Source organism: Stegostoma tigrinum, chromosome 35 (assembly GCF_030684315.1).
Source record: "Stegostoma tigrinum isolate sSteTig4 chromosome 35, sSteTig4.hap1, whole genome shotgun sequence".
NCBI lineage: Eukaryota > Metazoa > Chordata > Chondrichthyes > Orectolobiformes > Stegostomatidae > Stegostoma > Stegostoma tigrinum.
This window is the reverse complement of record NC_081388.1, coordinates 20587190-20603484: the sequence shown is the minus strand read 5'-3', so window position 1 is coordinate 20603484 and position 16295 is coordinate 20587190. Positions and strand designations below refer to the sequence as shown.

General features: G+C 44.4%; 1 protein-coding gene across 2 annotated transcripts; it reads left to right on the top strand.

The window, feature by feature from the left end:
• The first annotated feature begins 2047 nt into the window (after positions 1–2047).
• pglyrp6 (peptidoglycan recognition protein 6) lies at positions 2048–15305 on the top strand. Of its 2 annotated transcripts, none has more exons than XM_048522002.2 (5): positions 2048–2152; positions 2522–3370; positions 5317–5527; positions 11324–11618; positions 15090–15305. In XM_048522002.2, exons 1-5 carry the CDS (start codon positions 2077–2079, stop codon positions 15126–15128), a joined length of 1470 nt encoding a protein of 489 aa, XP_048377959.1. In that variant the 5' UTR covers positions 2048–2076; the 3' UTR covers positions 15129–15305. The 2 variants fall into 2 exon arrangements, with proteins under 2 accessions (XP_048377959.1, XP_048377960.1); XM_048522003.2 differs by having other exon boundaries at positions 2050–2152; positions 2525–3370.
• The last annotated feature ends 990 nt before the right edge of the window (positions 15306–16295 follow it).

The window sequence follows — 16295 nt, the reverse complement described above, 5'->3', positions numbered from 1 at the left end:
CTCAAACTTTAACTCTGATTTTCTCTTCACAGATGCTGCCAGACCTGCTGGGCTTTTCCAGCAACTTCTGTTTTTGTTTCAGGGTGTGACACATTGTCTGCTGATTCCAGGAACCATTGCTGAGCACTGACCACTCAGAGGATAGGAAAATTAGAGGAGTGTTGGCGGGCTTTCTTAATTCAGGGAAGGTTCAGGAGGCTGATTTGCAGGAAGAGGGAAAGGTCAAGCAGCTTGGACTATCACTTGTTGGAGTTTAGAAGCATGGTTAGTGATCTTATTGAAATACGGGAATTTCTGAGAGTGCTTCACAGTGAGGGTGCTGAAAGGATGTTCCCCTTGTGGGGATCTCTAGAACATGGTGACATCATTTCAGGAGAAAGAACCTCCTGTATAAAATGAAGAGGGATTATTAGGCTTATTGAATATATTCAAGGCTGATTTAGGCCAGAGTTTTGATCTAGAGGAATCATGGGGAACTGGCAGGAAAATAGAGTTAATGTCACAACTGGATGAGCCCTGATCTTGCTGAGTGTTGACACAGGTGCGATGGGCTGAATGGTCTACTCTAGTCTCTGACTTTCAGACGTGCCAGTCAAGGGGTGATCAGTAATGGGTGTGGAAAAGATGCCTGTTTTAGATGTTTGTAATTGGCTGGCTCAGATTTCCTGAAGCAACTACAGTGAAGTCACACACATCCTCCACTTTATTGACATCTTTTGTCCATTTCTGGGATGTGGTCATCGGTGGCTGGACCAATATTTATTACCCATTCTTAATTCTCCTGGAGAAGGAGGTGGTGCTGAGCTGCCTTTTTGAGTTACGCCAACCCTTGGGGTAGAGGGATACCCACAACATTGCTGGGTGTGTAGTTTCAGGATTTGGACCCAGTGCCGCTGAAGGAACGGCGATATATTTCCAAGTCAGGATGGTGAGTGGCTTGGAGGGGAACTTGCAGGGGGTGGTGTTCACATGTACCTGCTGTCCTTGTCCTTCTAGATGGAAGTGGTCATGAGTTTGGAAGGTGTTATCAAAGGAGCTTTGCTCATTTAGAGTGAAATCTTCCTGAGTACAATTTTCTGGCTTTGTGTGGCCTGTGTATAATGGGTTTGAGCTGTTTCTAAATAGGGAAAGGCTTCAGAAAACTAAAGCAAAAAGGGAGACCTTACTGAGGAAGGAAAATACAATGTTGGCATTCATTTCAAGAGTGATAGAATACAAGAGCCGAGATGCACTGCTGAGGGTATACAAGGCTCTGGCCAAACTGTACTTGGAATGTTGCGAGCAGTTCTGGTCCCTGTATCTAAGGAAGGATGTGCTGGCATTGGAGGGAGTCCAGAGGAGGTTTACAAGAATGATCATGGGAATTAAGTGTTAGCCATATGTGGAGTGGTTGAGGACCCCGGGCCTGTACTTGCTGGAATTTAGAAGGATGAGGGGGAATCTGATTGACACTTACAGAATATTGAGAGGCTTAGATAGAGTGAATGCAGAGAATATATTTCCACTAATAGGAGAGACTGAGACCTGAGGTCACAGCTGCTGAGTGAAGGGATGACCCTTCAGAACTGAGATGAGGAGGAATTTCTTCAGCCAGAGTGAATCGTAGAACTCATTGTTGCAGAGGCAAAATCGTTGAGTGTATTTAAGGCAGAGGTAGATATGTTCTTGATTAGTGAGGGAATCAAGGGTTATGGGGAGAAGGCAGGAGAATGAGGTTGAGAGATATGTCAACAATGACCGAGGGGTGAAGCACTCTCAATGGACCAAATGGCCTGATTCTGCTTCTATATCTTGTAGTCTTACTGCCTCATGGTTTACATTCAGCACTTATAGCAGATATTGGGCTTGTTGAAAGCCCTGCCAATGGGTCCAAAAACATCAACCAGCCTAAAAACTGTTTTCAAAATGCTAAAGCACTTTCGATGAGAAGCCGCTGGATAACATTGAATCACAATCTGATGAAGTAATAGTTTGTTGATTAGAAGAAGTAGAGTTCAAGTCAATAACACACAGGATTTCAGATCAAATAACAGATAAAGGGAGCAGAGGTTACTGCCGGTTTCAGGAATTGCAGCAATGTCAGCCCACGTTCGAATTCAGAGCTGCTTCTTGCTCCTCTGGTTGTTTTACCCATTCCTCTGCCCTGTTAGAGGTGAGTATCATGTCCTTCTGTCATTATGAATCCACTTTCTGTGGACCTTGTGAATCATCCATGGCGCAGGCTGGCTCAATTGGTGAATGGCAAGTGACAGTGAGGGAGGGCTTGATACACCAGGCCCGGAGCCTGAGTCCTGAACATGATCATTGCTCTGTGCTGGGTGGCTGTATTAACCTATCATTGACACAGAGCGCTTAACTGAGGGAGTAATTACCCAATTAGTGCAGGCGATAATGTCATTCAACTTGCCATGACACGTGGAACACTAAGGGGAGTGTGTCGAGTTATTCTTTTAGTGTCAAACCTTTGCTGGTTACTCTGTTCCTTTCTCTAACCATCTTTTTGCTTGATCTTTCCTTCTAGCAGCAGCCTATCACCTTGATAAAGTTTTAAGCATCATTGAGGAGTTGGAAGGGCATGATCCTGAGTTGACTATTCTTGACCTGGCCACTGCGCTACGAAAACTGCGTACCTCTGACCAGGATTATCACCATCTCCTTCTCGGTGACAGCTCAGCCCCCTCTGCCTCCCTGCGACCTCTCTCTGAAGACCAGCTGTCTTTTATGAAAGATGTCATGAACCACAAAGTCAGCTCTTCAGTTGAGCGCGGTGTAGTCCTCACTCCAGACGGAACAACAATCGCCATGGCGAATGTGATCGGGGGGCTTGAAGCTGGATTGAAAAGGAAAAAAGACTGCACTTGGCCAGATGTGGCTGGAGACCTCCCAGTTGATAACCTTTACGCCCTGACATTGACCAGAGAGCTAGGGTTAGCAATTGTGGCCCATCACTTGAACAGCAGCCAGGTGTTACTGGGACCCAATGGTTGCTGGGACAATGTGATTTCTCCTCAGGTTTTCACTGGGCTCGGTCCCTCATCTCTTGCCACAGATGCTGTGATTAATGGAGGCATGGATGGCTTTATCCTAGGGCATCTCTTAACGCAGTTCCAAGGCCCATTACTGCCCAAACTCAGTGCTGTGTTGAGGGATTACTACGGCGAGGAACAGGGGCAGATCAGCTTTAAGGCCAATGCCCGTCGAAAGAATTTTAAATCAAAAATTGACCTCAGTACTTTTACCAATCAGGTCATAAGTGCACTTTACCTTTACGACTACATCAGGAATGATTCCGTTCTCCAATACCTCAACGATAGTGTCCTCAGAAGAATTTCTGAGCAAGGAGTTGAACAGTTTCATCATCGCTATCTCGGTAAATACACTGTTGAAATGAGTGGTACTCCTATCAAAAACACACGCTGAACTATTATTGCATGCAAATAGTGTATCTGAAACACCCCCACTTTTTTGTCACAGATTTCTTGGGGACACTGTCAATGATGGAATACTTGTTCTATTTAGATAAAGGTACTGTAGTCTGGCCAGACCATAGGGCTGCTGTCTCATGAGAGAGTGAGGAATGGTGTTGGTTTAACCTGGGGGTCACCACACCTTAGGTGAGGGGAGAGGTTGAAAAGGAGAGTCCTTCATAGTAATTTCAGCCAGTGATGGGATCTGAACCTGTGCTGTTGGTGTCATTCTGCGTTGCAAAGCAGCTGTCCAGCCCACTGAGCTAAACATGAGTGTATTTTTTAAAAAATCAGTGTAAAAGTGATTAATTATTTCACATTTAATTTTTCTCCTAAATATTATAAAGATATTTTGTGCTCCTTCTATTGACATCTGCCTTCAGCACCCAGCGTCATTTAAGTTGAATAAGCGGTCCCTGTTGTGCCAATGTGACTGTTCCATTTCTTACACATCAGGCCAAATGGCAAAATTGCCCGGTCACTGGCAAGGAGAGGTTACTAGCCCATTAGGCAAAACTAGGCTGAAACTTCTCAATGCTATCTTCCCACTGAGGAGTTAAAGGCCGTAATTTATTTTAGTGGCTGGAAAAGGGAAAATAACTTTTTTTGGGGGGCGGTAATGGCATAGTGGTATTTTCGCTGAACTATTAATCCAGAGACCCAGATAACATTCTGGGGGTTGGGTTCAAATCCTGCCAGGGCAGCTGGTAGAATTTATATTCAATAAAATAATCTGGAATTACGAGATTAATGATTAAAGATTAATTGTCGATTGTTGGGAAAACCCATCTGGTTCACTAATGCCCTTTAGGGAAGGAAACTGCCATCTTTACCTGGTCTGGCCTACATGTGACTCCAGACCCACAGCAATGTGGTTGGCTCTGAACTTCCTTCTGGGCAATTAGGGATGGACAATAAAAGCTGCCTGGCCAGTGACAGCCTCATCCTGTGAATGAATAAAGAAAACTGAGAATGACAGAAAGGATCACTGCATGTTTTAAAAGCAAATTACCAGCACTTATTGTAAATGCTGCCTTGTCAACCAATTGGGGAAGGTTTCTGCCTACGAACTGGAACCAGCTGGTAAGATTTGAGCTGGCAACTGGTAGCTGATTGGTCTGTGGAGTAGTTACCTGTTATTGATAAAACAGAGCCTTTTTCTGGCGAACAACCGTATAATTGGCTCCCAGGTAGCTGAACAGCTTGTGGGTATGAACGATATTGCCAGAGACTTAAAAAGTAAAGTAGCATCCTTTATCCTACAGTTTAAAAAATAACTAAATCCTGAAGAAAACCATGAAATCTTAGCAAGCCATTCAGTTCAAAGAGCAATTAGGTCAATTTCATTTGGCAAGCTGTACCTCACAGATGCCACGGGGATCAGAGCTGGGACCTCAGCTATTTATGGTCTGCATTAATAACTTGGCTGAAAAACTGTACAGTGGCCAAATTTGCTAATTTTACAAATATGGATAGGGAAACAAATTGTGAGAAAGGAGACAAGAAGTCTGCAAAGAGATACAGACAAGATAAGTGAGTGACCAAAAATTTGGCAAATGGAACATTATGTGGGAGAGTTGGTTGCCCTCTTTGGCAGGAAGAACAGAGGAGCAGTATGTTATTGAAAAGTAGAGAAATGGCAGAATACTGTGGACAGGACGACAATTTTTATCCTTAACACTAGTAAAGCAGACTGTCTGACTATGGGAAAGTTACTGTTTATGGGATCTTGCTGTCTGTAAGTTTGCTGTCTCATTGCTCACATTACAAATTCTTAAGCACTTAATTGGCTTGAGTTTCTCTTTCTCAAAGTTGCCTGTGACTGCAGCTTTATTCTTTATCTTTGCAGAATGTCCTGCCATTATTCCTCGATGCCTGTGGGATGCCAGACCGTACAAAGGTACTCCGGTGAACCTAGTGCTGCCACTGCGTTTTGTCTACATTCACCACACCTACGAGCCCAGCCAGCCCTGCACCAGGTTCCGGGATTGTGCAGCAAACATGAGAAGCATGCAGCGGTTCCACCAGGATGATCGTCAATGGGACGACATCGGCTACAAGTAAAGAGCCCGACTCTGTGACCGCTCCTGAAGGATCACATAGAGTGTAGAGCAGGGATTCAGGCCATTCGGCCTAACTTATCCATGTACATCCTGAGACCCTCACCCCATCAGTACAGCCGTCTGGACCTTTCTCCTTCACCTGTTTGTTGCTGGGCCTCAGACCCATGCAGTTATTAATGAGGTTTCTCATCAGTTTATCTTTCAAAGCCTAAGTCCCGTTTTATAACTGTGTTGCACTTCTGGTATTTGGGGCACACCTCAGAGGACAGGGTGGAACGGTAAGGTCACTGATACAGGAGATGGAAGCTGGACATTGTCCATTGGCCATTAGGAGCAGGGTAGGAGCAGATAATGGTCTCAGTGTTAGAAACACCCCCACTATAATTCCCACAATTTAAACTATTCATTGGCTGTTTAGTTCACTGTTCAAGGAAGCAAAGGGTTAGATACCCACGCTACCCCACTCCCGCACTTCAGTCTGCAGGCTTTTCCTGATATATTGGCGGGTGGGGGGGCACCTTCATCAGTCCAGGCAGGAGAAGTCGGCTCATACAGTCCAGAATGGGTATGAGCTAAGATAATAAAGTATGGAGCTGGATGAACACAGCAGGCCAAGCAGCATCTCAGGAGCACAAAAGCTGACGTTTCGGGCCTAGACCATTCATCAGAGGATCTAGGCCCAAAACGTCAGCTTTTGTGCTCCTGAGATGCTGCTTGGCCTGCTGTGTTCATCCAGCTTCACACTTTATTATCTTGGATTCTCCAGCATCTGCAGTTCCCATTATCAAGGGTATGAGCTAATTGGCTTTATAAATAGTGGCATTGAGTACAAAAGTGAGGGAGGTGTGCGAGACCTTATCAAGCCCTCCATCACATCACCCCTCAGTCTTCTCTTTTCATGCATGTTCAGTCTCTTCTAATGGGGAATGCCATTCTGTCTGCTATCATTCCATTAAAATTTTCAAAATGATTAAGACAATTAAGATTCTGAAGGGGCTTGACAGGCAAAATATGGAGAAAATGTTTCCTTTAGTGGGACAATCAAGAATCTAAAGGGTGCCATTTACAAATTAGGGGCCACTGTTTGAAAACAGAGACAAGGAGAAATTCTCTCAGAGGGTGGTGATTCTTTGGAACTGTCTTGCTAAAGAGGTGATGGATGTCCTTGAATATTTTTAGCACAGAGATAAATGTATTCTCGCTAAGCAAGAGGGGTGAAAGGCTATAACGGACAAATCAGGAATGCAGATTTGAGGTTACAATCAGATCAGCCGCGATTTTATTAAATGGGATAGCAGGCTCAAGGGACTGAATGGCCTACTTCAGCTCATTGTTAGTATGTTCCCTTCGTTGCCTTTTCCTGCTCACCTCCATTCTTTTTAAATTGTTAAAAAAAAAATCACAGCAATGAGGAGGATGCCAAATGGTTTACGATCAACCTGTTCAGAGATAGCGTCATAGTCATACAGCATGGAAACAGACCTCTCAGTCCAACCAGTCCATGCTGATCATACTCCCAGACTAAACTAATCCGACCTGCCTGCACCTGGCCCATTTCCCTCCAAATCTATCCTATTCATGAATTAATCTAAGATAATAAAATGTGAGGCTAGATGAACACAGCAGGCCAAGCAGCATCTCAGGAGCACAAAAGCTGACGTTTCGGGCCTAGACCCTTCATCAGAGAGCTCTCTGATGAAGGGTCTAGGCCCGAAACATCAGCTTTTGTGCTCCTGAGATGCTGCTTGGCCTGCTGTGTTCATCCAGCCTCACATTTTATTATCTTGGAATTCTCCAGCATCTGCAGTTCCCATTATCTCCATTACCCATGAATTAATCTAGTTGTCTTTTACACATTGTATATGTACCCACATCCACCACTTCCTCTGGCGTTTCACTCCACACACAAACTACAGGTGGTGTAAACAAACTTGTCCCTCATGTCCTTTTTAACTATTACTCCCCTCACCTTAAAAATATTTCCCCTTGTCTTGAATTCCCACACCCTTGGGAAAAGACCCTTATCATTTACCGTATTTATACCCCTCATGATTTTGTAAACCTCTATAAGGTCACCCTTCAACCTCATACGCTCCAATGAGAAAATCTCAGCCTACCCAGGCTCTCTCCATAACTCAAAACAACAACTCCCAGCAACATCCTGATGTTAATACACATCTCTGGACCACATGGACCTTGAACCCATGTCTCCTAGCTCAGGGACAGGGACACTACCATTGGCCCACCAGAGTCCTTGCATCCCTTTTAATGACATGGGAAAACTGTAAACCTATACAGTTCTCGTCACCACTCCATGAAGAGAGTGTGGAGCTGTTGGAACACAACAGGCCAGACAGTATCAGAGGAGCAGGAAAGTTGACATTTTGGGAAAGGTCCCTACCCGAAATCTCGACGTTCCTGTTCATCTGGCCTGATGTGTTCCTCCAGCTCCACACTGTGTTATCTCTGATGCTGCCTGGCCTGCTGTGTTCCTCCAGCTCCACACTGTGTTATCTCTGATGCTGCCTGGCCTGATGTGTTCCTCCAGCTCCACACTGTGTTATCTCTGACTCCAGCATCGGCAGTTTTTACTGTCTCTGAATGACTTAGCACTCATTAAGAGGCAGGTAGAGATGACAGAAAGATGGTTTACCAGGAAAATACCATGAATGAGAGTTAAGAGGAAAATACTGTCGTGGGTGCTGGAAATCTATAATTAAAAACAGAAAGTACTGGAAAAACTCAGCAGATCCGTCAGCATTTGTGAGGAGAGAAGCAAGAGTTAACATTCCAATTCCGGTATGCCTGCTTTGGGACTAAATGTGGGAATGAATGAGGGAGTTCAATTGTTGGGGAGTCTGGGATTGTTCTGCTTCAAGCAGAGAAGGTCATGGGACAGCATAGTAGAATTTCTGTAGGGCTTTGAGGCAAGAAGTAGGAAGAGAATATTTACTCTGGAGAGTGGGGTTGTGAACTAAAGGTTACAGGTATAAAATGAAGAACTGGAGGGGATCTGAGGAAATATATTTCCACACAAATGCTTATTCAAATTTGGATTGTAATGTGTGAAAAGGTGCTGGAGTTCTGAAGAGATAATCGGATATGTACTTGGAGAGAAACCAAAATAGATGTTGCAGGCAGTATCTGCAAAGGAGAAAACGGAGTTAACTTTTCAGATCTGGTGACCCTTCCTCAGAGCCGTGCTGAGCTTTCCCAGCAACTTTGTTTTTGTTTCTCTCCAAGTACACATCTGATTATCTCTTCAGAACTCCAGCACCGTTTCCTTCACAGATGCTGCCAGACCTGCTGAGCTTTTCCAGCAACTTTGATTTTGTTCCTGACTTACAGCATCCGCAGTTCTTTCATTTTTATTTGCATGCTTGGAGAGACCTCATTTTCAACACTAGGAACAATTGTTAAGGTATTCCTGAAAGATGTGTACAAATTAGGAGTGGGAGTGTTCTGAGCTAGTTTACTCTCATAATCTATCCTACTTTTCTTTATAACTTTTTTTGTGGTTTTCTGTTCGACACTACTCTTTGCTTTTTTGTATGTGTTTTTTTTCAATCTGATGCTTTTCTTTATTTCCTTAGACACCCATGGCTGGCTCTCTTTTCCTACAGTGCTTCCTTATCACTGGAATATACTCCTGCTGGTCACTGTAAAAAATCATTTTGAAAGCCCTCTACTGTTCCTCAATTGACCCACCATAAAGGTTTTGCTCCCATTTTACCTTAGCTAATTCCTCCCCGATTCCTTCATAGTCTCCTTTGTTTAAGCACAGGACATAGGTACTCGATTTAACCTTCTCACGCTCCATCTATATTTTAAATTTGACCATACTGTGATCGCTCCTTCCGAGAGGATCCCTAACTGTGAGATCATTAATTATCCCTGTCTCATTACACAGGACTAGATCTAGGATAGCATGCTCCCTCACAGGTTCCATTACATGCTGTCCAAGGAAATTATCGCGGATGAACTCTATGAACCCCCCCTCAAGGCTGTCATGACCGACCTGGTTTGACCAATCGATATGTAGAATAAAATCCCCCGGGATAATTGCTGTACCATTGTTACATGCATTAGCTATTTCTATGTTCATTGCCTGCCCCAACACGATGTCATTATTTGGTGGCCTATAGACTGCACCTATCAGTGACTTCTTCTCCCTGCTATTCCTGATTTCTGCCCAAATGGATTCAATGTTTTGTTCAGTAGAATCTATATCATCTCTTACTACCGCCCTGTTTTCAACCTTAAAAATCAGAGCAACACCACCTCCCTTACCTTCCTGTTTGTCCTTTCGAACAGTTTGATACCCCTGGGTATTTAACTCCCAGTCATAACCACCCTGTAACCATGTCTCTGTAATGGCCACTAGATCATACCCATTTGCCATGATTTGCACCGTCAACTCATCCACCTTGTTTCGAATGCTCCGAGCATTCAGATAAAGTGCCTTTATGCCAGTTTTTGCACCTTCTCTTTGGGTCCTATTACCTCCATTACTAACAGCTCGAGTTCTACGTCCCTTTAACTTTTTTTCCTAATTTTCAATGGAGTTAGAACATACCAGAACAGGAGGGACTTCTCAAAAGTGCATGGATAGACGAAGAACAAAATTTAGTCCATACCTAATGTACGTATAAGTTAGAGCCTCATGATAACCATGTATTCCAGTGTTCATTATGTCTACAGAATGAATTGCGTTTCTTTAAAATCTGAGTTTCAACATGATGATTTGACTGCATCTTCTCCTTGACCCTGAACTCAAGCTTGTTGTAAGGCATTGACACGATAAAAGAGGGTCAGGGATGAATACTGACTGAGAATGTATTGCAGTGGGATATGGATCGGTTAAAGGCCATGGTGTAAACTATGATCTAACTCCTACATTGGCAGGAATCAGCAGAGTAGGGAGAGTAATACGTGAAATGGGGACTTGAAGAGCATTGTGCTTGGGAGCTATATTCAGTATGATGGATATCTTTGTATAAATAAAGAACTCACATAGAGTTAGAAATGTCAGAATTGTTGTGATGACAAAGAAGATCATTTGGTCCTTTGTGTCTGCACTGGTTCTGTTCCCCAGTGCCAATCCCCTCCATTTACCCATCTCCCTGCACACATTAATGCTAAGTGCTCAGAACACTAGCAACCTAGTAGGACAGAGCAAGTGTAGACGCGCAACCCCCGAGAGAACCAAGAGAGGACAGAAGCAATGAAAGGCCAAGCAGCAGGTGAGAGCCTGTGGGAGAATCACAGCCCGTAGCCCTCACTGCAACAGGTCATCAGGGAGCTGTCTCAAAGCAGGAATGTAAGGAGAGGCCCTGTTCTTGTTCAGAGTAACATTATGGGATCTTTTACGATTGTGCATTTAAACTCAGTTTGAAACACAGTACCTCCACTAGTGCAGCACACCTAAGTACTGCCCCGTACTAATGCAGCACACCTGCAGTACTGCAGCCCCACTAACGCAGCACACCTACATACTGCAGCCCCAATAATGCAGCACACCCAAGTACTGCCCCGTACTAATGCAGCACACTGACAGTACTGCAGCCCCAATAATGCAGCACACCGACAGGATTGAATTCAACATGTGGCCCTGGACTTTGTGCTCACATGTCAGGAGTGGAACTTGAATCAGTGATCTCTGTCTCAGACAGGAGGGTGAGGGGGCTGAATTGCTTGAGTTCCTATGTTCTTATGCATTGACTGAACAACTGCTAATGTGTGTAAAGGAGCAGATCCCTTTATCTGTTTTAATGACTGGAATGATCTGTGTAGCTTTGTTGCAGGCTCTGATGGATACATCTATGAAGGGCGTGGATGGTTCTGGCAAGGAGCTCATACCAAAGGGCAGAACTCTAAGGGGTATGGAGTCAGTTTCATTGGTAACTACACCTCCGAGCTCCCAGGCCAGGCAGCAATGGAACTAGTCAAAGAGAATTTCATGAGGTGCGCTGTTACTAACAACAGAATCATTAGTGATTACATCATCCAAGGCCATCGGCAACACAGACCAACTCTGTGCCCAGGGGAAAGGCTCTTCAATGAAATCAAGACCTGGGAGGCATTCAAGGTAATAATGTTTCTGTGGTGTAATCTCTGGGAACTGTCATCACACCTTGGACCATTGTATAAAGGATTGGAGCTGATGGTCCCTGCAGTACTGTAGGTATGCTGCATTGGATTCACCCTGTATCCAATTCCTGTTTGAACTCCCTCAGTGCCCTCATTTGCATTAAATGCTTTGTTTAAACTAATGTGTGAGGGAATGTGGTCAAAATACTGAACTGTCGACGCCCCCATCCTCTTCCATTAATCGTCTTCATATCCTACTCTCATTTTACTTGATGTTGTCACCAGGCTGGTTAATCACCCTTTTCCATTTCCTCCTGTCAAAATCCCCTATTCCACTTTGGAGCACCCAGGAGCAGCTGTAGGCCATTCAGCCCCTCTGCCAGACATTGTACCATGGATGACCTAATTATTCACACAGAGCTGGCTGTTCCCTATAACCTTTCACCTCTCACCTGCACTTACCATGAACCTACCTACCTCTGCCTTAATAAAAATCATAGATTCTTCTTCTGCCACCTTTTGGTGAAGAATTCCAAAGATTCTTGATCTTGTGGGGTATTACCCTTGTCTCTGTCTTAAACAGGTAAACGTTTGTTCAGATGGGGTGAACCCTAGTTCTAAATGCTTCTGGAAGTGGGAAAATCATTCGCACATCCGCCCTGTGAAGACCTCTCAGGAACTTATATGTTTCAATCAAGTCTTTTGTTACTCTTCTACACACCAAAGGAGACAAGCCCAACCTTTCCTCATAGGGTGACTCACTCATTCCATGTGTTAATGCTTCCAGGCCAACATTGTTGGAGTCTCTCTGCATCACGCTTTTCCACAGGCCTTTAGATCTTTCTCCTCTTCTTTCTGGCAGCCCCACCTCCAACACTCTCATCATTGTCATCTTTACAGTGTCTGTACACAACAGCTGATGACACCACTTCCATCTTTTTTTTTGATTCAGACACATGATGAAGGTGTCATTGGCTGGGCCAGCATTTATTGCCCCATCCCTAATTGCCCAGAGGTCAGTTCAGAGTCAACCACATTGCTGTGGTCTGGAGTCACATGGAGGCCAGACCAGGTGAAGATTGCAGTTTCCTTCCCTAAAGGCCATTAGTGAACCAGATGGGTTGGTTGTTCCAGCAATTGATGGTCATCATTAGACTCTCAATTCCAGACTTTTATTTTAAAATTAAATATAAATCCCACCATGGCAGGATTTGAACCCTGGTCCTCAGAACATTATCAGGGTCTCTGGATTAATAGGCTAGTAAACATACCATTAGGCCATCACCTCCCCTTCTCAGTCAGTTTTCTCTGTTACAATTGAATATTGTCCCTCTCTAGCTGCATGACACCATGGATCACAACATCAAATTTAGTTATTTGGCTTGGTTCCCAATGTAGCCCTTGGAAAAAGAATCTATTTTTGAGCAAAAAAATGGAACAATTGGCTTTCTTTAATAAAGATGCAAATTACTGACATTTCATGAAACAAAACTTATTTAATGAAGATGCAGGATTGGTTAACACACTCAGTTTGTGGTATTCAAAAGTAAATTTTCACTTCCCTGAATAACTGAAAGCATATGCACAAACAGATACACCAGCAAAAAGGGACATATGCGTTTCTGTCTGCAGAGATTCACTTTCGGGAGAAAACATATTGTCCAGTACAGTTAATTCTTGAAGGAAGCCAAAAGGATAAAGTGTGGAATGTTAAGTTTGCCATGGATCTTGTGCACATATATGGGTCAATTAGACATTGCAGTGTCTTTGGGGTTTGACTGGTGTAAGTTGCTTGGGTCATTTGGTATGAAGAAGTCTCCTGGTTGCTCTTTAAGGGGGTAATCAGGTTTCACAATGGATTCACAATAAAGGTGATTCTGAAATCGGAGAGATGAGCTGGGCAGCCTAAGCTTTCCCCCGAGACCGCTGCAAAACCCCTGGTCAAACAGAACGGCCATTACACCCAGGCAGGTGGCCCCCAGCAATTAGTTAAAGCCAGAGATAGTAGGAACTGCTGATGCTGGACAATCTGAGATAACAAAGTGTAGAGCTGGATGAACACAGCAGGCCAAGCAGCATCAGAGAAGCAGGAAAGCTGACGTTTTGGACACGGGCCCTTCTTGAGAAAATTTCTGAACAAGAGTCCAGACCCAAAACGTCAGCTTTCATGCTCCTCTGATGCTGCTTGGCCTGCTGTGTTCATCCAGCTCTACGTCTTGGTATCTCATGAGTTAAAGCCATGTGGTTTTCAAAAATAACTTGTTTAAAAACAAAGATTTATATCTTTTCATTGTCTGTTGAAGAAAAACGTACATCGTAGGTCCACAGAACTTGAAAGAAATCCATTTTTTCCACAACTCTTCAAAAATCAAGTCCTCAAAAAACAAATATGAAGCTTCTTTGGCAGTTCAATGCTTCCATAATCTTCACTGATCCTCTACCTTTTCACAGCTGAGTCCAAAATACCTCAGGGTCTCCCAAAGTTTGTGTCGTTTGACTCAGAAATTGACTTTTTTTTGACATCTTGAGCCATCTTCTAACCCATGCAGAATTGGTTGATCTCTTTCCAGTACTAACTGTCTGAATGTCAGGAAAGGAGTGACGTTAGTCTTGGTGTTTTGAGCCATCTTTGTTATGGGTAGTTGATAGCCTGGTGGTATTATCCCCAGACTATTAGTCCAAGCACACAGGCAACGTTCTGGGGACCGGTGTTCAAATCCCTACTGCTGCAGCTGCTGGTGAAGTTTGAATTCAATGATAATCTGAAAATATTGATGATGACCATCATCTGATGTTTGTCGGAGGAAATGCCCATCTGGTTCAGTAATGTTGTTTGAGGGAACTGAATAGCCATCCTTACCTGGTCTGGTCTACATGTGACTCCAGACCCAGAGCAATGTGTTTGACCCTCAGCTGCCCTCTGGGCAATTAATGCTGACATCCACATTCCACGAATGAATAATAACAAAATTGATGGAGTGCAGGTGCAGTCTTCAAAATTTATAGGTCATCCACAATTATCTTGTGGTGTCTATATCTCGGACCTCAGTCTTGGGATGAATCCCTCCAAAAGCATTCATTTTGACAGCTTTGTGCATTGAATGTCTAAATAGCTCCACAACAGATATTCTGTTGGCAGAATGCTACAGGACAGTCAATGTTGTGTGGTGAAGATAAGGGTGGAAAGAAGGAAGGGGACTGTGCTTTACGTCCAGCTGCACCATCCAGTCTACACTCACAACTCTCTTTGATCTGTTGGCCCAAAGGATCCCATGCAGAAAGACTCTGAGCCATCTCCACCTAGGTGGCGCTCCCTGACACCAGTTGCCACCCAGAGAGGTCTTGGGTTTGGCAAATGGCCATGCTGTTGGAGCAGGGGACACCTCTCTAAGGTTGAGCTGAGTGCTATTTTGTGGACAGCACAGGGAGACTGGACTCTGCCCCTCTGATCTGTTATTCCCTGCTTCAGGAGGTCGAACAAGCCAATGGAACCACTGCTGGGTTGTAACCTCTGGAGAACAACCCGTACAGAGAAGGTCAGGAGATCGTGAAACATGAAGACCAGTTCACAAACGAGGAAGAGCTACTTAGACAGTCATGGCTGCACAAATAAATTCTAATATGTCACTTATCCACTTTACTCAATATGAATTAGTTAATACCTGTTTATGATTTTAAAATTTGGAATTCCATTGTAAAAATATTCACTAATGAAATTATATTTGCATATTAATTCATGTTGACCTCTGCAATGCAGGATTGGTTGAATGGCTTCCTGTCTATTTGCTTTTCGAAAGAGCTGCCCTATTAGTTTCGCACCCAACTATTGTCAACGTGCTGTTTGACTTGGTTTGCAAAAACAGATGATGTCAGAAATAGTAGGAACTGCAGACAAAGCGGGTGGATATGGGTACCTGCATGGGCCCCAGCTATGTCTGTCTGTTTGTAGGTTACGTGGAACAGTCCCTCTTCCGCACCTACACAGGCCCCAAACCCCACCTCTTCCTCCGGTACATTGATGACTGTATTGGCGCCGCCTCTTGCTCCCACGAGGAGCTCAAACAGTTCATCCACTTCACCAACACCTTCCACCCCAACCTTAAGTTCACCATGGACCATCTCTAATACCTCTCTCTCCTTCCGGGACCTCTCTGTCTCCATCTGTGGCAACCACCTAGAAACCAATGTCCATTTCAAGCCCACCGACTCCCACAGCTACTGAGAATACACCTCCTCCCACCCACCTTCCTGCAAAATGCCATCCCCTATTCCCAATTCCTTCACCTCCACCACATTTGCTGCCAGGATGAGGCATCCCACTCCCATACATCTTAGATGTCCTCGTTTTTCAAGGACCGGAACTTCCCCCCTTCCTCAGTGTTCGAGATCGCCCTCGACTGTGTCTCCCGCATTTCCCGCAACTCATCCCTCACATCCCGTCCCCGCAAAATAACCAAAACAGAATCCCCTTCGTCCTCATGTACCACCCCACCAATCTCTAGATACAACACATCATCCTCCGACATTTTTGCCATCTGCATTCCGACCCCACCACCAAAGACATTTTTCCATCCCTACCCTTATCTGCTTTCTGGAGAGACCACTCTCTCCATGACTCCCTTGTCCACTGCACACTCATCTCCAGCCCCACCTCACCCGGCACCTTCCCCTGCAA

What these genes read in the sequence shown, in the direction of transcription:
- pglyrp6 (XM_048522002.2), top strand. Translation starts at nt 2,077, where the DNA reads ATGTCAGCCCACGTTCGAATTCAGAGCTGCTTCTTGCTCCTCTGGTTG. An exon ending in ATTCCTCTGCCCTGTTAGAG is followed by an intron (nt 2,153 to 2,521) that starts GTGAGTATCATG and finishes CTTTCCTTCTAG; the next exon opens with CAGCAGCCTATCACCTTGAT. An exon ending in GTTTCATCATCGCTATCTCG is followed by an intron (nt 3,371 to 5,316) that starts GTAAATACACTG and finishes TTATCTTTGCAG; the next exon opens with AATGTCCTGCCATTATTCCT.